Below are 25468 nucleotides of genomic sequence, written 5' to 3' on the forward strand. Positions count from 1 at the left end.
GAAAGGCTGTGACCACAGGAGAAGGTGCCTTTCTCTCTCTAATTGGGACCAAGGCACCAAATAGCTGTCACTTGGACTCACAAAGGCATCTTTCCTTACGCCATGATGGCCTCACCCCAGCTACAGTGCCTCACCTCGTTACAAGACGGCCCGAAGGAATGAGCAGCATCACAGTTGCATGGGTCACACCCAGTCCCGCTGGCCAGCTGCCAGGTGTTGGGTGCACAGTGGTCACAGTTCTGCCCGACCACATTAGGAAGACACAAACACTGGCCTGTGGCTTTGTCGCACTGGCAGTCAGAGCCGTTGCAGTGCTCCTGCACGGTGCCCAGGGAGTTGCAGACACACTCTGAAAAAGAGCACAGCCACATATGCGAATAGCGTCGCATTCAGAAACACACAGGCAATGCAAGATGCAGCTAGCTACATCCCAAGGGCTAAGGTTTTTCACTCTGCAAATTTCAAACTGAAAATGCAAATAAGTAGGGAAAGGAACGGAGGTTATTAGAAAAAAATCTACAACTATTGTTCTCCAGAATTCCTGAGATGTCCTGACATTTCTTAGGCAGACATGCACAACAACACACTCTGTCTAGCAGTATTTTCAAAATACGCAGATTTAATAAGCTGCTGGTGAATCACTGTAAAGCTGAGGATAGAACTGTAAATAATAAAAAATACGCTGTGTGAATTGAGCTGTCTAATGATTTCAAATTCTTGGCAGGAAGCAGCAGTAATGGATGTGTCAGACAGAGCAGGTACAAGCCCCGTAAGCTGGTAAGTCTGAAAGAATCCAGTCCTGCTGGTCCTCGACATTCCACACGTGTTTGTGTACATAAAGACAGGGCCCGGGGCTGTGGGGCAGAAGCAGGAGGAAGTGGTAGATTTCTTGCTAAGAGAGACTTTAAAGATGGTTCTTTCTTTTCCTGTCCATTGATGACAGAAAAGGTGTGGACCAGAGTGGGTACCTAAGATCTACCCATCCTAGCCAATCAGCAGGATCCTGGGTAGGACTTGTATAAAATCAATATACTTTATTGGATAGCATGTATCATGGTGACAGCTACATATTTTTTCTTTTGGTTTTCTCAGGCACTGAGTCATGGCTTGAGACTTCAGTTCTGCTAGAAAATGAGGATATAAATTAAAAAATCACTCTCATCCTTCGTTTGTCAAGAGTGAAATTTTACCACTCTGAACAAGTGACAAGTACACTCCCAAAGGAAATAAATTCCGGAGAAATGAAACCTCCCGATGAAGAAGCAAGTGGAAATCATTACAACGAGGTGGGAAAACAAAGGTGCATCTTACTCCGACAGTCCTGCTGGAGGGCGTCCCCGTAGTAACCGAATCGGCAGAGCTGGCAGTGCTCCCCTTCCGTGTGGTACAGGCACTTGAGGCACCTCCCAGTCTCCTTGTCACAGGCTTCTGGGTCTGTCGTGTCAATGTTGTGGTGACAGTGGCAAGGCTGACATGCCCCCCCAACATCAGAGGGGTTGCCAAAGAAGCCTGGGGCACAGTCATCGCACCTGGAGCCTATTGTCCAACGAAAGCAAGCACAACAAACACCTCAGCGTGCTGACAGAAAGGTCTAGTCCATCCACACTCCTGCAGAGAGTCAACCCAGGCTGTGCCCCTCACCACGCTAGTTACCCAGCCTGGGGTGGCCACACTTTCAGGGGGAAAACCCGGCTTCGAGTTGTGAGGGAAAGAAGTGTCTTGTCACCGGTAACCCTGCTGCAGCCTGGCTCAGAGGCCACAGTGGGGCCAGGATGGCTGTAGCAGTTCCAGCACACGGGACCTGGAGCTTCACCTCACACACGGGTGAAGCGGATTAGGAGCTAAATTAATGATCTAGCAGAGTAAATCTTAGCTTGGTGTTAAATCTTAATCCAAAGGTTACACTAACTGAAATAGCACTGCTTTTGTCTGAGCAACCCCAAAATGGGGTCCTTCGTGATCCCAAATTCCCTGAGGAATCCCAAAACTAAAGGCAAATGCTTACTGAGACACAGATAAGCATATCTCGTACTTGAAAGAGTGGCATGAAGTGTGAAATAAAAGGGAGTTTATTTTCACAACTTGCTACGCTCCTTGAGTGTTGACAGATAATGTAAGTACAACAAACAAGAACGTATCTAGTGTGGACCGATTCAGTTGCCTGGGGACCCTCTACATGATACTCTTTTGTTCTTTTTCTCCAGTGGCCACTTTGAGACTCCTCTGCTAGAAGATGCATAAGGGAAGAAGAAGTCAAGTGGAAATTAAAATTTCTACTACTTATTAAGCGTTCATAGGGATTCCTTTATGGGTTCAAATGAGCTTGCTCTTCTGCTCTGTATTGTAACATTATTATCACAGACTCAAGAACTGACTCGCTCCACATGCCAAACAAGAAAAAGAGTATTTTTTTAGACCCCTTCACTTTTAATTAAGGATTATAAAAATAAAACGAAAAACAATCTTTTAAAAAATAAATAAGTAAAAATGCAACAAAATTGGCTCACTCTTCAACTATTTTCTTCATTAACAACTAACTCATAAAGACTTTTTCTTCAGGAGTCTCAACATTACTTACCAATGTACCCCGGATTACAGACGCACGCAAGCTGTAAAGTAACAGGATCTTGATAGCAGCCACTGGCAAACTGGCGTCCACTGCCGGGACCATCTGGGCAAGGACAAGGGCGGCAGTGATCTCCCGACCCAATGATGGGATCACCATAGTAACCAGCCAAGCACCTACATCCATCACAAAAGAGACAGGGCTGTGAACCAGACTTGCAAGAAACCTGCTACAAGAAAAAAGTCTTGGAAACCGCATTCTCTCTTTGGGAACCCTCATTCCCTGTTCTTCACGTATCCACACGGGCACTTCCCACTGGAGCAGTGGTTCTCGATGTCAGCGCTAGGCAGAATGCCCTGAAAAGGCTAGTTACAAATCAGATGGTTGGGCTTCTCCCCTGTTTCTCACTTAGGCAGTCCCAGGTAGTGCGGATGCTACTGGTCTGGGGATCACACTTGCAGGCCACACGGCATCAGGGTTCCACTCCTGGCATCACCTGGACCCTCTGTCACTCCTCTCCAGAGAAAGAGGCATTATCTCCCCATGTGCACCCTACTGTCCTATCAGCTGCCTGCCTGCCTGCCTGCCGGCCTGGAGCACTCCAGTTGGCTCCCTCCTTGTATTAAGGAGTATGGGGGCTCGGGGGAGAGCCTGTGGCTGTCTGTCTCTCCGTTCGCCTAAGAGGCCGGCCTGTCAGCAAGCCGGTGGGGGCATGTTCTGTAATCTGGCCTGTAGCAGAAATAGAGCCAATAAGGATGCTCTCTAGCTCCACGACCATTGTATCTCTCAGGTAGCTTCACATTTGGGTAGGGATGAGGGGTGTTTTTTATCAACTCCCAAACCCAGCAGGTCCCATCTCCTCTCCTCATGGATAGGAACCCCATGGAGGTTGCAAGGCTTACACACTTCTTAGCAATGAGCCAGGGTTTGAGTCTAGCCTCCTGACTTTTGGCAAGGAATTGTTTGACATACTGCTTCTCAATGTGAATGATACCTAGATTACTTTTTAACTTCCTACAACATAAGAGCTTAAATTTGAATCATCTAATCCAACCTAGCTATTCTACTCACAGGAGGTTGAATACTTGGGGAGGTGAGAGAACTCACCCAAGGTAATAAAACAGGTCAGAAGCAAAACTGGGCCTGGAATTCAGGTCTAAGGATTTCCAATTCAGTTTGCTTTTCATGGTTCCCCCCCCGCCCCACTTTTTTGAGGCAGAGGTAATATTTTTGTAAATGAGTGCGGGGAAGGATGAAGAAATAGGAGGGAAAAGTTGTTCAGAGCAAATTAATCATCCGCTGGGGGAATTGGTGGTGATGAAGCAATTTCCTACAATGGGTTTTGAGAAAGTTTTCTAAGTGAAATAAATCTAAATACATCATGACAGAAATTGAATGTTCCCTTCCTGCCCTCCCCTCTGCTTCCCTCTGCAGAAACAATCTGAGCCTAGAGCTTCTTTTTCAATTCATGGGATTGATACTAATTATCTTGGAAAAAGAAAAAGAATGACGAGGAATTGGCTCAAACTAGAGAGCAGAATCCCAAATACTTTAGTGAAGTTTTGTCATCCAAACTAGGGCTAAATATCTTCCCCCCTCCCACACCGTCTCTCATTCTCCGGCAATAAATCAAAGTGCTTTCCAAGTAAAATCCAAGAACGGTCAGAAACACCAGCGAAGCCATTCTCACAGAATGTTCTCGCAAAGACATTGCTGAGTATGCTGACTTCGAATCAGCATGGAAACAACCCCCTTTGTTTACTGTGTGCCCCCTTTTAATTTGATATTCTCCTCTGTCTCTTTTTCTATAACTTATTTTCCATCTCTCATTGGCAGAACAATAGGAAACTTAATGCAGAAAACAAAAGATGACGCCAATATACCAATTTCTTCCTCTCAATCTGGTACAACTGTTTCCTTGTAGTCTTTCAAATACAGTTTTGTGGGTGGAGGGAATAATTTTTACCCAAAGGAACAATCATTGGAACCTCCAAATTCGCGAACAGCCTCCAGCACGGAGCCAAGCCCACACGTCTGCCTTCACGAATGTCTTCATGCCCTAACCTAACTGCATATTCATTTTCACTCAGTTTCTTTCCTCTGATGAGCAACTTTTGTACTGACTGAAGCAATTTGCTGAATTTTTTAACACAAATATCCTATATGGAGTGGATGGATATTAAAAAAGAAAGAATGTATTGACACGGAAGGTGGGATATTAGAACTCCAAAAAAAGCAGGTTCTCACGGCACATCTACCTTTCTTAACAAGTGGTGGATAATGTAAGTTGTCACGTCACTTTTCCATGTGAACTATTTCTTACTGACTGAGCAGGGCTGTGATGTTACTAGAAGCACCTTCTATGCCTTATTCTTACGGTACACAGTGCAGTGCTTTGCATCCACAATAATTACCCGACTCACATTTGCTAACTGGAGAACAGATCCACTTTTGCACATTTTCTATGGTCTCCTGAAAACTGCAGCTACATAAAATGCTTCAAAAAAAGCTATTTAAAATGACTAACCCCACTTGGACTGGGTTTCTACGTTGACTGAAATCAGGCATTAACATCTCACAAACCTCATCCTAGGCCAGAACCTGCTGAGATGGAGATAAAGTCTGCACAGTCTCTGGTGGCCACTGGCATGGCCCTCCAAGAGGGTGGATTTACGTTGGCTGTGTTCTCTGACGTACACACAGCCCCAGAACAACGCCTGGCACATGGAAGGTATAAACTAAGTATGTGTTAGATGAATGAGTTCCTAGAAGATACTGAAGTGGTCAGAAATGACTGAGCCATCTGGACCATGGTAGAGATTCGTTCTGTGGTTTCTCTAAGCCCCTGTGTGCTCAGCCAAAAACAATTTCATTCCCTTTACTTTCAAGAGGCTTCCTCCACATACCTTTCACAGTTACGGCCCGTGGTGTAGTCCTGGCAGCTAAAGCACTCCCCTGTCGCTGAGTCACAGTCATCAGCATGGCCGTTGCACTGGCAGGGCTGGCAACTCGGAAAGCCCCAGTACCCAGGTAAGCACCGGTCACACTGCCGGGTGTACACCCCCTGGAAGCAGTGGCACTGGCCAGTGATGGGGTCGCAGAAAGCATTGACAGATCCTTGCAGATGGCACTCACAAGCTGCAGAGACAGGCAACCGAGGAACCTCCTTGAGAGACTCATTAAACGCACACACACCCCTTAGATAAGCACCCCTGTGCCCAGGACAGGATGCTCGTGGGCTCATGTGATCAACATCCAGAGTGAGGCACTGCCTTCTGAAGCTATGGCAACCACACCAGTAGGCTTCAGATCATCTGAATGAGTACATTACAATTCTGATTTACGTACGTTTGCATCCACTGGGGCCAAAGCCAAAGTTTCCAGGAGCACATCTGTCGCAGGTTCTCCCAACCACGTTCGGCCGGCACTGGCACTGGCCTCCGTTGGGGTCACAGACGGAGCTTAATGAGCCTTGAGGGTCACACTCACATGCTGCCAGGGAAAAAGAGGCCAGAACCTGTGACACAGAACAGCTGCTACCCCCCAGGAATGAGGGCAGCTTGTCCCACCTGGCTCTGAACTGGCTCCTCCCTTCCCTCGGGCGCTCCCTGACCCTTTCTCCTTCACCACCTAGGCTTCTTCAGAAGTCCCACAGAAAACAATCGCATCCCTATGGAAGCAACAGGAGATGGAATTAGCAGATACGAACAGCTTCTTTAGGAAGAGGCCATGGAAGTTTTCTCCCCTTGCCTCCGAAACCTAAATATCACAGGACCTAAAGACAAGAGCCAGGTGACCTCTGGGGGTTTGTCGAGAAACAAACATTTCAGTTCTGTGCTGCCCCTCTGATTCCTTCCCCATGGACTTGCCCCCTAGTTGCCTGTTGGGTATTTCTTGAGTATTGATTGTGCTGGCAGTGGTGCTCTGTCACTGAAACATTCCTTAACAATAAATAAATAAAGACAGACTTTCGTTGAGACACTGTTTTCTTCGTGCTGACAAAGCTACTACAGGGCATGCCTTCCAATGTACCTCGCGATGCCAAGTGTGCTCCTGGCTCTCAGGAAAGAGGCAGAGCAGCCGCAGGAATACCTACCCAAGCCTGTCTGGTGTAACAGCGCGGAAATGCTAAAGATTATGTTTCTGCAAACATCAGTCATGGGCGTTTTCACAACGCTTCTGCTATTCTCCAGGCATCGGTATCTCTGAAAGGTTTCCCAGGCACTGTTGGTGATGGACCCATCTCCCGAACCTCCCACAGTGAAGATGTCCAGGGATTTACAGAATGGCATGAGGACAAGCTACGAAAAAATGAGAACAGCAAAGTGTTCTTACAGTGGTTGTTGGTTCTGGTGTCATCAGTAAAAGCCGAGTAAACACAAAAACCTAAAACGCTCTTGCCTCTTGAAAACAAATTAGATTCACTTAATAAATCTTCCCATTCTTAAAATATTCTTGCCATAAAAAGTTTAGATAGCCCTTACATAGTTCGATGGGTATTTTTTAAAGATTTTATTCACTTATTTTTAAAGATTTTATTTACTTACTTACTTACTTATTTATTTATACAGCAGGGAAGGGAGGGAGAGAGGGAGAGAAAGAAACATCAAGGTGTGGTTGCCTCCTGCACACCCCCTACTGGGGACCTGGCTTGCAACCCAGGCATGTGCCCTCAATGGGAATCGAACCAGTGGCCCTTTGGTTCACAAGCCAGCTCAATCCACTGAGTCACACCAGCCAGGGCTAGGTTGATGGTTTTTGACATGTTATTTTTAAGATACTTCATATTTTCAGAAAGAATCAACTTGAATAAATCCCTCCCAGAGGGTGGAGTTTTATTAAAATAAATGAGCAAATCAGCCTTAGAGGTAGAAAAAAAAAAGAGGATTCTGCCTAGCCTCTCAGCATTACCCCTCCACAAACCCTGGGGGGAAGCCGATGAACACTTTCTGCCCAGTCTTCCCTGCTCGTGTCTGAAACGGCCTTGCACTTACTGAATCGATAAGCGTGTAGGGACTCTCCACACCGATATCGGAGGACGTGTACTGGGGCAGCTCTAACCTGACTGTGTAGTTCACACCCTTCTCAAAGCACACAGGGCGTGGAAGCACGACATACCTGCCCCAGAGCAAAACAGAACAACAACAAAAGACAAACTTTAAGTAACCAATCAATCAATCAAAGCGCTACACTACTCATTCTGAAGGAAGAAAGTCAACAATCGGTGTTTGGCTTTGCTGTGAAACATGCAAAGATATAATAATAATAATAATAATAATAATAATAATTTATTAGTTTTAGTGAGCTGCAAACCACTGTCACACTGACCTCGAACCAGGTGATAAGGACACCACCTGGTTGTCATCATCAGGAACTGTGTTACCACATCGGCTGCTGGTTGGAATCTTCCCAGGTCGCTGCACCGTGATGACAGCTTTTTCCCAGTGGTCGGGTAGCTAGAATAAGAAACAATCAAGCAAAAGGACCATCTGCACTGGCCCACTACTGCCTGTTAATAAAAACATCTCCTGATCCATCATTTGCCAAGTTTAAATGGAAAACACTCTCTTGCATTGCCCTTCCCCTCTCAGCATTTCCTCTTCTATAGCCCCAGTTCCTGCCCGAATCCCTGCTCGCCTGGACAGTGAAACAGCTTCCCAACTGCTCTCCTTGCATCTCCCAATGTCCCACTACTTCCATCTTAAAACACAACTCGGATAATGACAACCCGCTGCTCAAAGCCCCTCGAAAGCGCCCTCTAAGAGAGAGCCCATGTCTACTTACTGATCTAGCATTTTTCCAGCAGCATGTCTGACTGTATCTCACACCCCTCACCTAGCTGTGTGGAGTCACCCTCAGAACACTCTCCTCTCCTCTGCTCATGCTATTTATTCCTGACCTCCTCATGTCAAGATCCCATCTGTGTTTGGGCAGGCCTACATCTGAGTCTCTCTGAAACATTTCGGCAGCCTCTGGCCCGGCCCAACTGGCATGATGCAACTCTCATCTTCTAGCGCTGTTTGTCTTTCTGCTCTTACACCGTCCACCTTCAGCCTTTACCACACTCAGGGTGCGTGCCTGCCCCTGGGCTGTGCAGGCCCTGAGGGCAAGGGGAGGATCGGAGACAGGCTCCTCCCACTTCAGTTCTTAGGAAGGTTAAGTGCCTAACAAGGAATTGCTAAATGTTCCTGAAATTGAATTGAAGAAAAATGTCCATTTTCAATTGCGTGGAAGCTAGAAAGTCAGAGTGAAATTCTTCTATTCCAGCGCAACCTCCAAATTTCACAAAAACATACTTTCCATTAGGAAAAAAAGATTTCTCTACCAATATCCTCCCCACCCCCAATAATTCACCAAGGGTTTACCTGTGGCTCGTAGCGAATTAGGATGTCGTACTCCATGGAATATGGGATGTTGTCAATGAAAAACTCCAAATAAGCCCCTTCGGGCACTCGGACAAAGCCCGCTCCAGTCCAGGAGGGAATCCGGTCCTGCACATACTGCCGCTCCACTATGGTGACCCCCTGAGGACAAGGACAGTCCTTATGTTTTACTTGAAATGCAGAGGTGAAAGAAATCCGAGTTCACCCAAAGGCCCAAAACTGTAGATATTATACCTAAATTTTGCAGTCACATTTCCCAGTAGATTGTAAAATATTTTGAATATACAGACAGCAAATTGGCTTCTTTTTAGTTTTGTGGTTGAGGTGGTCTTGGGACATTAGAGATGGGACTCAAAGGCCTAGAACAGAGCTTCTATGATGTAACCAGGGCAACAAGCATTAAGGAACGAGAGAGAACATCCCAAATGCTGTTATCAGCAGGCCTAGGAGTGACGAGGAATTTCCCAGATTTTCTACAAGGTGAGTCCAATACTTAATGGATTTGTTTCTGTCTCCCTCATTGGCATTCACTTCAGGCTTCAAGGACAAGTGAAGAAGCTTGATATAATCACCCAAGTTCACTGCTGATGGGTGTTCAATCATGAACATTCACTACTGATGAGTTCATTGTGACTCACTGAGACTGAAAATTGATCCACTTGAGCTGCTTAACTCAAGCAAGCCTTTGAGTTTGTTCACAGGGTTATATAATACCTGTGATCAGTCATCTCCAAAGATAAAGACCTTCATTCCCTGGATGCATGTATGTGCAGGTTTCCCAGTAAGAGGTAGCACCCACATTACCCCCCCCTCAGATCTGGTCTGGCCTTATGACGTGACCAAAAAAGGTGAAAAAATGACATTCTAGGATTTCTGAGCCCAGGTTTTAGGAGACCTGATAGTTTGTATTCTCCTTGGAAGCCAGATGCCAGGTAAGAACACTATCTTGGCTCTACTGTGCTGTGAGGAAGCCCAAGACAACTGCTAGAAGATGTCATGCAGAGAAAAACAGGATGCTGAAGGGCCAGATATACATTTAAGCCACTAAATTTTGAATGGCTTATTACGCAGCAACAGCAAGTGGAAATAATGTCCTCTCTGAGTAGTTACTATAGCAGATCAACAATAACCATGGAGCATAAGTGGAGAGAAGAATGGAAGGAAAAAAAACCCCCAAAATACCCACAAACACCAAATGTCCCAGAGTCTCTGAGTTGTAGACTTATTTAGCTTTAAATATGACCATTCTCAAGTCAGTATGGTCCTGATCCTTACTCTGGGCTCAATGGCAAATTACTTCTTAACTGATCTGTTTACAAATGTGTATATGCCATCACTGCTCCCCAAACACTGCTTTACTAACCTGCCAAACGCCCCCTACTTACAGGCCCAAAGTTGGCTTCTTCTGCCTCATAGATGTAGTGATCCAAGGTGGTAAAGTAGTACCCTGGTTCCACCTCGTTGCACTGACGTCCAATCATGTGGGGTCGGCACATGCACTGGCCGGACTGCGAGGAACAGCTGGAAGGGATTGGAGCCGGGTCAGCATGCTCACCACTAATACAGGAACTCAGTGGACGCAGTTGGACATTTGTCGTTAAATGTTACATGGGTAAAAGATTCAGGTGGGATTTTCTTATTTCCTCTGGAAGGTAAATACTTGGAAAAAATACTGCCTGTGAATTAATTCCAAACTCTGCAGTTGAAAGCTCAGCATGACCTGGTCTTTCACTTTTATCTCCCTTGCCTGGTTTTCACTGTGCTCCATCCACACCATGTTGGGGTTTTCTGTAGATACAACAAATGTTTTTGTTTTGATTTTTTTTCCTTGCTTAGGTTGTTTGCCTTATTTTCCATTGCAACCCCTTTTCTTGGGCCCTACACAACTCCTGGAAAGGACAGTTCTAACTTAGTTACCCCAGAGGCTAACAGCAAATTCAGAAGGACAGCACTCAGTCCCACTTACGTTCCCCACTGGGAAGATGACACTGCCACCCAAGTCAGAGATGTGGAAGTCAGTTTTCACATCAATCAGACACCACCTTCCAGGATTTCGCCTCCTAGCCCCTGGTAGTCTCTTCCCCTTTCCATGGGCTATGCTTGCCTTTCTTCTTACTCTCACTCATAGTAAAAGCAGTTAGTCTTCTAATCAGCATCCTTATTGCTAATCTTCCAACTTCCCAACCCAAACCTCCACGCCCAGAGCTTCCCAAATGAACTTTTCTAAGATGCATTAACCGTATCACTTCCTGGCTGCAATGGCTTGGGGGGCAACAGGACTCCCACAATCTGGCCCTTCTCTGTCTTTCCACCCTCATCTCCTCCCTCAGCTCTCCAACCACACTGAACTACTTACAATTTCTGAAATGCACTGGGGGCTTCAGGACCCCTTGCCTTTCATTATACTGTTCAGCCTGGGCGGCTCTTCTCCCTGATGCACCCAATAAAAGGTCCACCTGTTCTTTCCAGAGTGAGCTCACTGAGGGCTCCGGCTATGGCATTTCCTGACCATCATCCCGCTCCATGGAATGAACTGCCTTCTCTTTCACACCACCACCTCCTTGCAGAAGAAATGATGTATTCACAACATCTAAGACAAAGCTTGTCAGGCAGTAGGCGTTCATTAAAGTCGAGGCACTGCTACTTCAAATCCTACCTTAAATCCTTTGTTTGTTTCCCTCCCTCTACTATTCTGGTGCTTCCTGAGGCTTCAACTGCTCCTTATCTGTCCTGTTAAGACATTTATTGCCTTCTCTCTAGTAGCATAACTATCGGCAGACCTATCTAACCCCTCCTGGCCAGTAAACTCCTTGAGAGTCTGGACTGTGCCTTATTCAGCTCAGTCAACCCTGCGGGGCCTGGCCCAGTGCTCTCCATACACCGTACACTCAAACATTGGTTCCACAAATAAGTGTGGGAAGGATAGGAGATTCTGAATTTAAAAAATAGGAGATTTAATGTAATAATAAAACTTCAGATCTGGCTGGTATGGCTCAGTGGATTGAGTGCCAGCCTGCGAACCGAAAGGTTGCTGGTTCGATTCCCAGTCAGGGCACAGGCCTGGGTCCTCAGTAGGGGGCTTGCCAGAAGGAACCAATCTCTGTCTCTATCACACATCAATGGTTCTCCCCCTCTCTTTCTCCCTTCCTTTCCCTCTCTCTAAAAATAAGTCAATAAATCTTTAAAGAAATAACACTTAAAAATTAGTCATTACTCTTTTAGGTAATACATGCCTCGGGATAAACTATAATGTATTCATGTTGTTCTCAGTCTGTGTCTGTCATTTTCCTCAGTATCACGACTTCATGTACATGGTAAAACCAAATTACACACTTTCATTTTTACTTCATTAAAGTCAAGACGTGGTTTAAAATTGTTACTTTAAACACATTCCCAGACTTCTCTTTTTTTCCTCATCCCAAACGTCATTTTAAAACAAGTATCTAAGTCCCAATGAAGTCTTCTTCCATATACCACGGAAGTCATTTTTACCCTACAGGAATCTGAATACTTATCATCCTATAGCCAATTGCCAGAGTGGGAAACACTATTCCAGTTAGGACCTAGCCCTCTTTGGGCACAGTCCACCAACAAAAGCCATTTTCAGAAATCCAGGCATCAAACATTACATCATAAGGACAAAAGTATTTCCTCCTCAGATGTTTACTGAGGGAACAAATGTCCAAAACACGAAACATCAAGGAAACAACTTGATCTTTCATGTCATTGACAGAGAATAAGCAATACAGCTGAGGAAAGGGACAGTGCAGGAGAACCCAATCAGGTGAAAGGAATGCCCTTAACATCAGCCCTGGCAATCTCTCCTCTTCGCTAGGCACGGCTCCAATTCAACACTTACTCCTTCAGTGAGTGCATTCTTGTGGCTTTACCTGCCCCTGCGCAGATGGCCCTCACACCTACGGCTCCCAGCACGCACACTCAGCTGTGCTTTGGGGAGGCACTTCCAGCCAGGAACAGGGCATTTCTATGGTTTGCCCACCTGTCATCTCTGATTCATCTTGTCACCAATTGCTTGTCACCTCTCACACGGACTTCTTATCTTCAGCTCTGCTATTTCTGTCAGCAGATTTAAAGATCTTCTGATAGCGTAGGTGAGACATAAACTCCCCTTTCCTTTATCCTCAATATCCAAGTCTCGTTTGAAGATGTTTCTCAACTCAGTTTCCGCTCGCTGCCGCTGCCACTATCCTCGGGCAGCGTGCCATCATCCTGGACCCGCTGCTCCAGCAGACTTACCAACTGACCTCTTGAGCTCCTCCCTCCCCCTGCCCAGCCATCCTGCCTACACTGCTGAACCGATTTTTCCATAGCATTGCTTCCATCATTTCACAAAAAATCCACAACTGTCTCTACTTATTATATCACATTATGCGGTCCCTGCCTGGTTTCCAGCAGCCTCTAGAATCCATGCTTCTTACTCTGGTATCCGCCCTTTGCTCTCAGATCAGCCACACTCCTTACACTCCTCCACAAATATTTACTGAGCAAATATTGGCTCTGGAAGCTGTGCTTCCTGGTGTTAATACTCTCACATTTTGGCCCATTGTCAACTTTCTTGTGAATCAATCCTTACTTCCTTAGTAAAATCCATTGTTTCGGCTAAATGATAAGGAGGGGAAAAATAGTCCTTGTCCTAAGGAACTTACGATCTAATTTAGGAGATAAACAATAAAGCAATCGACTAATATGACAAATCAAAATGCTGTAAATACCTATATAGAGCTACGAGCAATGTACTTTGGGTTGCAGGGGTGTCCAACCTGCAGCCCACGGGCCGTATGCAACCCAGCAGGGCTACGAATGCGGCCCAACAGAAAATCACAAATTTACTTAAAATGTCATGAGATTTTTTCGTGATTACATGTCACAATGTATTTAACGTGCTGCCCAAGACAACTCTTCTTCTTCCAGTGTGGCTCAGAGATGCCAAAAGGTTGGATGTTGGGAACCGCTCTGCCTGGTTTCAGGAGTTGGAACTGCCTCCCATGGCTAAGGATGAGTGAGCAACCCCTGGAATGTGAGCCACAAGGAGACAAAGCTTGTCTCTGGCAGCAAATGCTGCTTCTGCTTCATCCCCCTGCCCCCAATGCATGGTTGGTTAGTCCATGACGGGTAAGACTCCTCAGAGGAGGGGCAACCTACGTCAGACACGATCACTTGGGAGGCCATCATGGAAGGATTCAGGGGGCTGCAACAAAGAGGGAGTGATGGACCCTCGCCCCCCAGCTGACATAGCCCGAGTCCCCATGTCCTCTGGGAGAAGCGCTTCCTGGCTCTAATCCACTCAAGCCTGAAACCTGTGATGGGGAAGGCGTTGCAGCCCCTTGCCCAGCTAGAGTGGGATCTGGGGTGATCTGGCATAAGAAAGAATTCCTAAAAGTCCTGTGAAGCCTGCTTTTGCTAAGAGTGCTTTCATTAATATATTAAGGGTCTAAGCAAGAAATGAGTATGTCTCCCAAAGTTTCTGCCACCCCCTTTCCTGACAGACTCTGACTCAAACTAAGCCCTCAGATTTCTTTGAAATGTTATCTACTGTTTGCTCCTTGCCAGTCTGTATTCCTGTGTATTACAACCCAATAAAAGCCCCTTGAGGAAGGGGCTTCTGGCCTTTTTCCTCTGAGAAATTGGCCACCTCTCTTCCCCAAGCAGATCATGTCTTGGTAGTGTTACTTTCATCTGTGATGGATGGGGGGATTTGTGGGCAAAGTCGCCCCCACAGTTGGACACCCCTGGAGAGGAAAGCATTGTTTGTCCAATTAAGAGCAACATCATGAAAGAGCTGTCTCTGAAGGTCACAGGGGATGTGGACAGGAGGCAGAGGGAGGATAGGAATGATAGGAGCAAAGAGGGGTAATGGAGGAATTGAGCAGACATGGTCAAGGTCAGACCAGATCTTAACCTGGCTGTACTCGTTCTCACCTCTACACCTTTAGCAGCCTTCTTCCTTTCATCTAAAAGGCCTCTCAAATCTCATTCATTTTTTTGTTATCTGTTACCTTTTTTAAGATTGTATTTATTTTTAGAGAGATGAGAGGGGAGGGAGAAAAGGAGGAAGAGCAAGATTGATGTGAGAGAGACATCGATCAGTTGACTGTCATGTGCACACCAACCAGAGATTGAAGCCACAGCCTGGGCATGTGCCCTGACCAGGAATCGGACTGGCAACCTGTCGCTTTGCAGGATGATGCCCAACCAACTGAGCCACACTGGCCAGGGCCTTACTCATGTTTTAAAGCCCAAGCTCAAATGCTACTTTCTCCATAGTGAGGCAAGAGGTGTATTACATGTAATTATTCTTTTCTGTGTTCAAGTAAAAATCATATTGGATAGAAACGGTACATTTTACAAGTTTACATTTCCCTGTAACTAGATATAGATTTCATTGATTGCATGAGTAAAATAGAATAAAGATTTAAGGTAAGACAAAATAAGTCAGGCTCTGTGGTAGGTAGAATATTGACCCCAAAAGATGTCCATAGCCTCATCCCTGGAATCTGGGCATATGTTACCTCACATAGCACAAGGGACTGATGTGACTGAAGTTAAGGATCTTGACATGGGACATTATCCTGGATTATCCAGATGGGCCCAATGTAATCACATGAGCTCTTAAAAGTGGAAGAAGAAAGCAAAAAAAAAAGGGTAAAAGATGTGAGAAGAGAAGAATCTGATTTGCAGTTATTGGGAAAGAAGGAGGCCATGAGTCAAGGGATGTGGGTGCCCCTGGAAGCTGGGATGGCCCTCCCTGAGGGGCCGCAGGGAAACAGACCTGTCCTGCAACTGAAAGGAATGGAATCCTGCCAACCACTTGAATCAGCAGGAAACAGATTCTTCCCAAGGGCCTTAAGATAGAAACACAGCCCCACTGACATCTTGGTTTTAGTCCAGACTGGGGCTGATGCACAGGACTGTAATCATATAAATTTGTTTTAGGACATGAGGTTATGGTAATACACCATGGAAACAACAGAAAACTAATACAAGTCATATTTTTTCTACTTGAGTGAAGGCCAAGATTATTGTTTAAAAACACAGATTGCTCATAAATACAGAATCTAGCAACTTATTTAAAATTCTATTGGAAGAAAAACTCTGTTTCATTTAAAAAGTGATGAGCAAAGCAAATACTGTACAGTTTCAACTTTTCTCTATTACTAAGATATTAGGGGGGAAACAAGGATAAAAAACATCATTTGTGAGAACTACCACTGTGCAACACTGATGCCTTCTCCATAATTCTGATTACCAATAATAAGAGCTGGTTCTTCAGTGATACACAGTAAGCACTACTCATTTTATCCAGAGTAGTCTTCCCCATAAAGTCAGGTATTGTCTTAAGGGGAAGGAGCTGTGCTCTCTATTCCTTTTATGTCCAAATACTTATAATTAACAAAGGGTTAGGTATCCACTCAATATACTAATGAAAACATATATTAATTTCTGCTCTTCTTTCAAAGTATAATAATTTCAGTTCCTCATTTATTGAGTGTTGCAAGACCCACTGTGCTGGGTACAAAGGGAGATATAAGAACAAGTAAGATGCAACCCCTATCTAAAGACACCTTTGGAATGCAAATAGCTATAAGTAGCCAAACAGAGTAAGTGTTAGAAGAGACGCAGAAGGGGGCTAGGGAGTTCAGTCTAGGAAGTTAGAAGTCTTCAAGCCAGATACCAAGGCCCTAAATTAATGAAATGACTTCGAAGGATGATATAAAGATGTTTACATTTTTCAATTTTTCCCCCTTTAAATTTTTTAAAGTACTTTTATCACTTATGCTGTTACAGTTTACCCAGTTTTTTCTCCCTTTATCGTCCCTCCACCCTGCTTCCCCAACCTTCCAGCATTCCACCCCACCTTAGTTCATGTCCCTGGGTGTACACAAAAGTTCTTTGAATCCTCTGTTTCCTATACCATTTTTATCTCTCCACCTATTCCATACCTACTAATTATGCTTCTTCTTTGTACCTTTTCCCCTCAAATCCTCCCTCCCCCCTCCCTACTGAAATCCCTCCATGTGATGTCCATTTCCCTGATTTCAATGTTTTTAAAACATTTAAAGGCAGCATTCACCTAACAACCATTCTTACTTATTAAAGCAGGTTACCTGGTAGGCAAATCTTCAATAACCTTACATTATTTACATTAATTACGTTTTACCTCTTAAAAATATTCCAAAGTTCAGATTAGCTGTCAACATAATAGACATGGATTATTAAGCTTTTATCATTCTACAAAAATCCATTTGGCTCATTATACAAAACATTAAAAAAATTTCTCACTTCACATGATTTTTATACTCAGTTCTGGCCCTGGTCTAAGAAATTAAGGAATGTTTGGGATTACATTTAGAGACTGTTTCTCCTAAGGAGTACATATTTAGTTTTTATATTTAAGAAGTCTTGTTCCTCAAAGTCTTTAACTCAATCAACATTTATTCAATACCTACTATGCATCCAACGTGAAGCAAAGGAACGTTATCAGATAGAAGGCATTTGTGAGTGGGTGCACACATCATTCACTCAAGAAGTATTTCCTGAGTGTCTGCTATGCACCAAGCATTCCCTAATTGGATGGGTGTTCAAAAGACTGGGCCTTGACCACTCTTACGGAGCCCTAGAGAAAGTCCTCACGAGGGAACCCTGGAAAAGGATCACCTCAAAACTCTGCAGTCACAGGACCAGAGGCATCTTGCAAGGTTCTTTTTTCCATCAGTCACGCCAAAAAACAGTGTCTCATCAATTATGTTAGAAAATCTCCACTGAATTTTTGCTTCACAAACTCCTTTAATTAGCATATTCTGGTTTTTATAAATTTTTTTGCAAGAAATACGAGTAGCAGTTCAGGGACTGTGTGTGGGTAGATTCAGAGATCGGAGATGTGTGTGGAATAGAGAGAAAGAAGAAGGGAGTGTAGGTAATATAAACCATTTAGGGTAAAGGAACATAGGACATTCCTGACTTTATGACATAATTTGGAGAATCCCGGATGTCATTTTCATCTAACCGAGAAGAATTGTAGGTGTGATGACAGCTTCGAATAGGGGAATAAATTAGTAAAGGAATCAGCATGTTTTCTGGGAGTCACAAAGGAAAGTCACCAAAGTGATTCCATAAGCAGACAAGCAGTTTGCCGTTCTTTCTGGCTTTTATGGAATTATCCTTGCTTCCTTCCCTCTGGAGATTTTCTAACATCAGACATTCAATACTGGAGTTTCAGAGGGCTATATACATGCTTTACTGAGTTTACTACACTATTTAAAATAAAACAAACCCCAATACAGAGGCCAGACAGAACTTGTTCTTACTGCCTGAAATCTCATTCCTTTCCAGCAGACTACTAAGATGTTGGGAAATAATCTTGTAAAGAGTCAATTTTTGAGAACATAAAGCTTGCTCAATGAATTCAGCATGTTCTCTCTGGGAAAGTTCAGGGACACAGAAACATCTGCCCGTTCTCTCAGCAGTCACTCACACTATCTTCACCAGATGTTCTGAATCTGATCCCATAACCAATAGAGACCAAAACTCTCTTGGACTCAAAGCCAGTTAATTAAACTTCCAGAAATTTAGCATCTTGCCAAACATGTATTAGGATAATTTCTGGTATAGCTTCACGTCTCATCTCTTCAAGGAATACCAGCATATTTAAGTAACTACAAGTTATTTATGTAATTTTCATTAATAGGCTTGGAAGTGGGAAAATAAAAGAAGAAAATGAAAAGATTCTTTACACAAATGAAAATGGGAGTTCCTTTTTCATCTTTTAGATTGCTGAAAGAATGGTTGATAATACCAACCGCTGGTGGGAATAGAGAAAAAAGTGCTTGTATAACCAGTTGGTGAAAAAAAATGGATCAGCACAACCCTTCTGCAGAACAAGCTGACATGCGCTTTGACTTCCAAGTTCCATCGCTGGGAACCTAATCTGCAGGTTCATCTAACGAACACTCATCAGGATATCTCTACAAGGATATTCACTGCAACATTTTAAAAAAGCAAAAAGACTGGAAATAAATCATGATCCTTTCACAAGACAGAATACAAAACAGGGCAGATGAACACATGCTGATGTGAAAAAGATCTCTAGATTAAAAAAGCAAGTTGCAGAATTGTGTACATAACATCTACTACTTCGATTTTCAAAAAATGTCAGTAAAGTGAAGTGGGAAATCATGGACTATTTTTTTTGTACTTGACTGTTTAAAAAAATAAAACCTAACATGTTATTTTAAAAGAAATGAGAAGAAACTATAATTTTTAACAGGTACTCTGAGCACTATTATTAGTTTCTACAGAGATACAAGGAACTGGTAACAGTGGGGCTTCTAGGTAGTAGACCTTGGGTAGAAGAGCTACCTGAACTGTTTGGGATTTTTGGAACTATGCTTTTACATTGTTCCCATAATTAAAAAAAATACTGCAAATGAAAGCACAAAAACAAGGAACAGCAACATCATTAAAACCAAGAAACATAGACTAGAAAAATGTCAAAGTTAACTCTTGGAATGAACGAATCTTTGGAAACATTGAGACCACAGATAAAAGTGACTATCAGGGTTCAAACCAGAGGTGAACATTCTCTTCTCTACATCTTCTTCAGAGACTGAACGTTACCCCTCCGGGGGACCATAGGGGCCTCCCTGGGTGACGGAGCACAAGAGTGCCAGTGAAGCTCCACTCACCTATTGTTTAAGGCTCCCCCAATGTCACAGTCACAAGGTCGACATCCATCCAAATCGTTGCTTAAGCCCCAGTGCTCCGGCTGCAGAACAAAAGAAACAATGCAGCTAAAGTGGTTTCCTGTGATTACACAATAGACTCAGCAAGAAGCAAGTTATGGCATGTTCTGGTTGTTCCACCAAATGTTCACTTGCACCGTGAAAGTAGAAAGCCTATAAAAGAAATGAGTATAAGTATTCCGAAATAAGGACACCCAAGCTGCAAGTCACTGGGGTCAGACAGGGTGTCACATAATTGCGTGGTAGACCAGATCTGAGCAGTGTCTTTGCCCTGCAAATAGCCTGCGTCCAATAATCACCAAGAGAAGGACGCAAAGAAGCCAATTTTTTTTCCATAGAATTGCTCCAGCAGTAAGAGAGTTTTGGCAAATATCCGGTAGGCCTTTAAATTTTTCCTAAGTTCAGTCTGTCATAAACTCCAGAAAGAAAGCTTTTCAAGGATTTGTTTATGTGGAAACATAGCCTACAAAGCTAGAACTGTTTTCACAAGGGAACGTTGAGGAGATCGCTGCGTGCTGAACCCCTGGAGAGGGAGATAAAAGGAACTGGCGCAGCATCGATACACAGGGGGAAAGAGCTCTGTGTGCTTCCACATGCACACGTTTCCTAACGAGCAGGTAAGGACCAGGTTCACCACTCAAATCAGACTTCCAGAAATTTACTCTATCAGGATACAGACACTATGCATATTTGGTGATCATACATACAGTTTGGGTTCAGTAGACCTCTCTCCCGACTTATAAAAACAATCACAAAAGTGTTATAAAAGATAGAAGATAATTTTGTAAATTACTTTCATAATTACTCCACCTGAAATCACTGCAGCGAACTTGTCGGTATATTTCTTTCCAGATTTTTTCTTGATGGATTTTTTTACTTTGTAATCAAGATACTACTCATATCCTGAGTTCTTTTTATGTCACCGTAAGCATTTCCTCATGTTACTGTTGTTTTCAGTGGCAACTAAATATCACACTGCGGAGCCCCAAATGCACTTAACTACTTTCTCCCACTGTTGCTTCTAGGTTTTTTGCAATGATTAATAAAAGATACAGTAATTTATTGGGTGATCACTTCATTAGGTGTATGAACGACTAACCACTCTATTGTACAGCTGAAACTAATATAATATTGCATGGCAACTGTAATTGAAACATAAAATAATTTTTGAAAAGATACTATAATTCCTCCTTTGCGAAGTATCCACTTATGTTTTGTAACATTTACATATAAGGGTGATGATAAAATCTATCATAGGGAAAAGCATTCCCTACTAAAACTTGTCATGTCCATAGCTAACCATCCCATGCAATTAGGAAATTAGGATTTACCTACCAGACACTGGTCACAATGCTGTCCTGTCACCAGACGCTTACAGTAGCAGTAACCACTCTCGGAGTCACAAGGATTCCCACCAGGGATTGTTCCCAGAGGATTGCAAGCACAAGCTTTATTGATGATAAAACAAAATAAAGAAACACAAACCAAGTGAGTCTGAAGTAGTAGTCTGGGTTTAGACTACAAAGTAGAATGGGGCTTATGCACATCGGAAAACTCCCAAAGTTCTTAACAAATGTACTTACATTTACAACCAAATGGATCTTCGGCACTTAAGCCATAGAAACCTTCTTTGCAAATGTCACAGTGTTCTCCTTCGACGTACAATTTACACCGGCACTGACCCGCAATGAGGCCCGCAGAAAAATCTGTGTAACTGTCACAGATTCCCCCATTCTGGGAACCGGCTGGGTCACAGGTACATGCTATAAAGAACGAAAAGCACCAGGTTTGTACGAATACATACATATATTCCCCTTCATTTTTCAAATGTCACACAAATAGACTGAAGACAGCTGGACTCCCAAGTAAATTCCACTCCCAGCATCCTATACAGCAGATAGAGTAAGGCTGGGTCTCATGCCCATACTAGGAGTTCCCAGGGAGGGCTGGGGACTACGGGACTGTTGAAACTAAAAGGTGACCTTCCCCACTTACGTTCACAGAAGTTAGGGTCTCGAACGTCCCTCTCCGGGTGCTGGTAGTAAAAGGGTCTGCACTGCTCACAGCTCCGGCCCATGGTGTTGTGCTGGCAGTCCTCACACACTCCCCCACTGACGTTGCCAGTGGCCAAGTAGACCGCCATGTCAAAGTGGCACGAGCTGGAATGTTCGTTGCAGTTACACTCTGTGTAGAAAGACCAATGTCAAGAAAAGGCTTTTAATTCTATGTGCCAGTGGAGGAATGGGTTGGTAAGAAGAAAGTTCATGTTGGAAACTAGGGATGAAGTTCAGGCAAAGCAGCAATTAACAAGAAGGCACTTGTGCTAAAAAAAGATGTATCCACTTATGACAGCAGTTTAAACCCTCTATCATGTTGGAAGTCTTCAAAGCGTAAACTTTATGAAATAAGCTCAATAATGTGCCATCCTTGGAAGAGCATGGGCTGCAAAAAGTTTAAAACCTTTGGGGAAATTCCCCTCAGAAGCTCATTGGCAGGAAGGATGTCATGGCACAGAGGACACCTTTGGGTCCCACTCAGGGTGGGAGGGGAACATCTCACTCCAGAGGGTTTTCTGGGCAATAGGCTCCTAGAAAAGCCCGTGTGTGTGCTGCCGGCTTTGAGGAACAGGGTATGAAGGTCTGATGCCCTTCCTCGAATTCCCACCACCACATGAGGCCAGGCTCTTGAGTGAGAATTAAGGTCTGCTTAACAGCCATCCAGCCGGCTTCAGCGGCACAGCCCACTCCTCCACTAGCCCACTTGGCAGTCCTCGTGGTCCAACCCAGCCTTAGTCCTCTCACGCTGGCATCAGCAATCCACATGGGTTCCTCTCATCGTCTCACAATGAAGCTCAAGTGAGCTTGGCCCTCATAGGGCTTTACATTCTGGCCTCATCTGTCCCCTCTGTAACACAAGTCCTGGAGACAGGAAATGTGTCTTATGTGCTGATGTTTTCTCGGTGCCCATCAGAGTCTCATTCTTGATACACTGGTCGAACTAAACTTCGGAATCATTTCCCAGGATACACTCTGTGCTGGTCACCAGAACGTCCTTGGGGCTTTGTTCTCCTTCCCTGAACTCCCTCCCACCACCCCTGCTCTCTTTCTTTCTTCTCTTTACCTAAACAATCTTAACTATTCACACAGTGCTGGCTGGGCTGTATCACTAACAAGACCTTGACCACTCACTCCAGCCCTCACTGCTTTCTGAACTTACAGAACAGCCCTTGTCAGTGGGGGCAGAGGCAGAGGGAGGGCAGTTTATGAGAATCACTGGGTGGGGGGTTCAGGGGGTAGTGGTGTTTCAGACAACACCTCTGCCCAGAGCTTACCTCTGGGGCACAGGGGTGGGTGCATAGGTGGATGGAAGGATGGATGTGCAGACGGAAGTAAGCCAGAGGCTGCAGCTGGACTGGCAAAGAAACAAGGCCAAACATTCTCCTCCATATCTGTTTTAATGATCGACCAGGCCTTATTTTCCTTTCATTTTCCTCTCATGGGCCTCTTTCTTTAAAGGTGTACAATGTCAGGGACAACATCTTTGTCTTCTACTGAATCTGCTAAACTCATAGATACTGCTCAGTAAAGAGTAACTTATTACTTTAACCGAGTGAATACTGGTTTCCTAAGGACTATCAGGGTGAAGCTGGGAAAGGGGTGGTCACTTCCCTTCCTTTTCATAAAACAGTGTACTGCTACTCTATCTCTGAACAAAAAAATGGACAGCAGAGTCTGAATTGATTCAAAATGCCCCTTTGACTGGGACTTACTTTTACAGGCATTGCTGTTTCGACCTTCAGCTGGTCTCCAGGGTAAATCGTGGTAGAAATCCAGGCACAGCTCACAGTTTAAGCCCTTGGTATTATGCCTGCACATGCAGTGCCCATGAACCTTGAAAGTTGTACAAACAGGAAAGAGCAAAGTAAGAGATATGGCAGGGGCTAGATTCTCTCCACAATCAATGGAAAATATAAACCCCCTTTCATACAAATTCTTATCTCTACTGCACCACACTGGGGATTTCTTTGTTTTTAATTTATTCCTCCCCACAGTGACTTCTATCTATGTTGTTGATGGCTATAATACTCATCTCTAGGAACTAATCCTATTATATTATATATAGTCAATAAATATCTTATTAAAGTATCAATGAAAAGAACCCAGATAAACAACATTAGTAAGCTGAGAATTTAAAAAAACACTACTTACAAGTTAAAAAGTGCATTATGATAGGAATCAACAAAGTTATAACGTAGAATCAAATGTATACCCACCACCTGGGAACCAACTCCCTTTCCTGCAGGTTTTACCACTAGGCCAGGTAAGAGGTTTTTGTTTGCTTGTTTTGTTTTTGACTTCAGGCACAGCACTTAAAAAATTTTTTTTGACCAATCATTTTACATTTATATCTTTCTTTTACATTTATTTTTTCCTTTAATAAAGGAAATATAAAGTCTCAGAAAAAGATACACATTATTTTGCTTTATAAGGGCCCATGACACATTGTGTCACTGCAGAGCAAGCTTAAACCCTCAAGGCACACAAATTCTTTCAGTCTACCCAACACGGCATCTCACCTTAATGCTAGTTTCTATGGAATGGAATTCAGGAACAGGACAGACAGGTCCACCCTGGGCCCACTTTGACAGGAATGCAGTTTGCAGAAGAACTAAAACACTGTCATTCCAAGGTGGTTTCACACAGACTAAAATATAGCTCGAGTACATACCATAGGACTCTACAGTTTCTGAATAAACAGTCCAAGGTACTGTGAGATGCATGACAGTGACATGACATTAGGTACACACACAATGTGTTACATTAACAAGTAAATGTTTCTTCATAGAGTTCTCTGAAAGATACAGCCAACAAACCTAGGATAAATCTCCCTTTTAGGCTCCGTTAAAAATTCTCCTTTAACTATGCAATAAATTTCTAAATGGAAGAAAAGGAAGACAAGTTTTAGACAGTCAACTACACTCAATCCTGTACCTTCTTAGATGAAAACTAACAGGCTATGAAAAGGCAAACAGCAAGTCAGCAAGGCACTGCCTTCACCAGGATGGAAGGATCCCTGGGGCAGACTGAGGAGAGCCAGATTTGAATTTCCACCTGCATTTGCTAATTTAAAGCCCTCTGGCAAATTACTTACTCTCTGGTTTCTTCTAATAAGGACAGTGGGTTTAATAATTCTTGTCTGGCTTTAAAATCCTATGGGTCTACAAAAATTATAAGTACACTCAGAAAGTGGTAAAGTACTCCAACTTTATCCATTTTGCAAATCTCCCAAATTCAAAATTTTTAAAAGTACAAAATTCGAAAACATGGGGAAAAGCAAAACTAGAAGATACAAAGAAACAAAGTCCACTTGATTCCTAAATGGTATCCTGTGGTTCAGGGTTCAAATTGCCAGGCTCTGTGGACTAGGATCAATTTATATCTTCTACCATAAAGATTGGAATGCTTGTGATTTTTCATCCCTCCTAAAGTAAATGAAGAATATTATTTAGAAAACATTTTTAACATTTGTTGATTAAAATACCTACTGCAGCAACAGCCCACAGCAACAAATCCCAAAAATGAATTCAGTGTCTATGAGCAGTCCTTACAGTTTCATAGTCCAAGGAAGTCAGCAAAGAAAAATCGACCATGGTACAAAGGCCTAACTGTAAGTCTGAAAAAATAAAATCCCTAGAAAATGTGAAAAGCTTAAGGTAGGACTAGCTTCAATTTTTCTTTTTCACCTGTAGAAAGGAGAAA

General features: G+C 43.7%; 1 protein-coding gene across 1 annotated transcript in view; it reads right to left on the reverse strand.

Moving 5' to 3' along the window:
* Positions 1–25468, reverse strand: part of LAMB1 (laminin subunit beta 1) — a 70272-nt gene that overhangs the window by 26850 nt on the left and 17954 nt on the right. The window contains exons 9-23 of the mRNA XM_037070613.1: positions 23479–23599; positions 21705–21893; positions 21293–21472; positions 21045–21157; positions 19653–19732; positions 10335–10470; positions 8932–9090; positions 7895–8022; positions 7561–7684; positions 6663–6867; positions 5915–6058; positions 5473–5704; positions 2579–2742; positions 1312–1536; positions 135–349 (exon numbers count right to left, since the gene is read on the reverse strand). Coding sequence (XP_036926508.1) covers positions 135–349; positions 1312–1536; positions 2579–2742; positions 5473–5704; positions 5915–6058; positions 6663–6867; positions 7561–7684; positions 7895–8022; positions 8932–9090; positions 10335–10470; positions 19653–19732; positions 21045–21157; positions 21293–21472; positions 21705–21893; positions 23479–23599 — 2415 coding nt within the window. The remainder of the gene's footprint in view (positions 1–134; positions 350–1311; positions 1537–2578; positions 2743–5472; positions 5705–5914; positions 6059–6662; positions 6868–7560; positions 7685–7894; positions 8023–8931; positions 9091–10334; positions 10471–19652; positions 19733–21044; positions 21158–21292; positions 21473–21704; positions 21894–23478; positions 23600–25468) is intronic.

The sequence above is a fragment of the Sturnira hondurensis genome, unplaced genomic scaffold (assembly GCF_014824575.4).
Source record: "Sturnira hondurensis isolate 20B ecotype Veracruz unplaced genomic scaffold, ASM1482457v3 Scaffold0018877, whole genome shotgun sequence".
Taxonomy (NCBI): Eukaryota; Metazoa; Chordata; class Mammalia; order Chiroptera; family Phyllostomidae; genus Sturnira; species Sturnira hondurensis.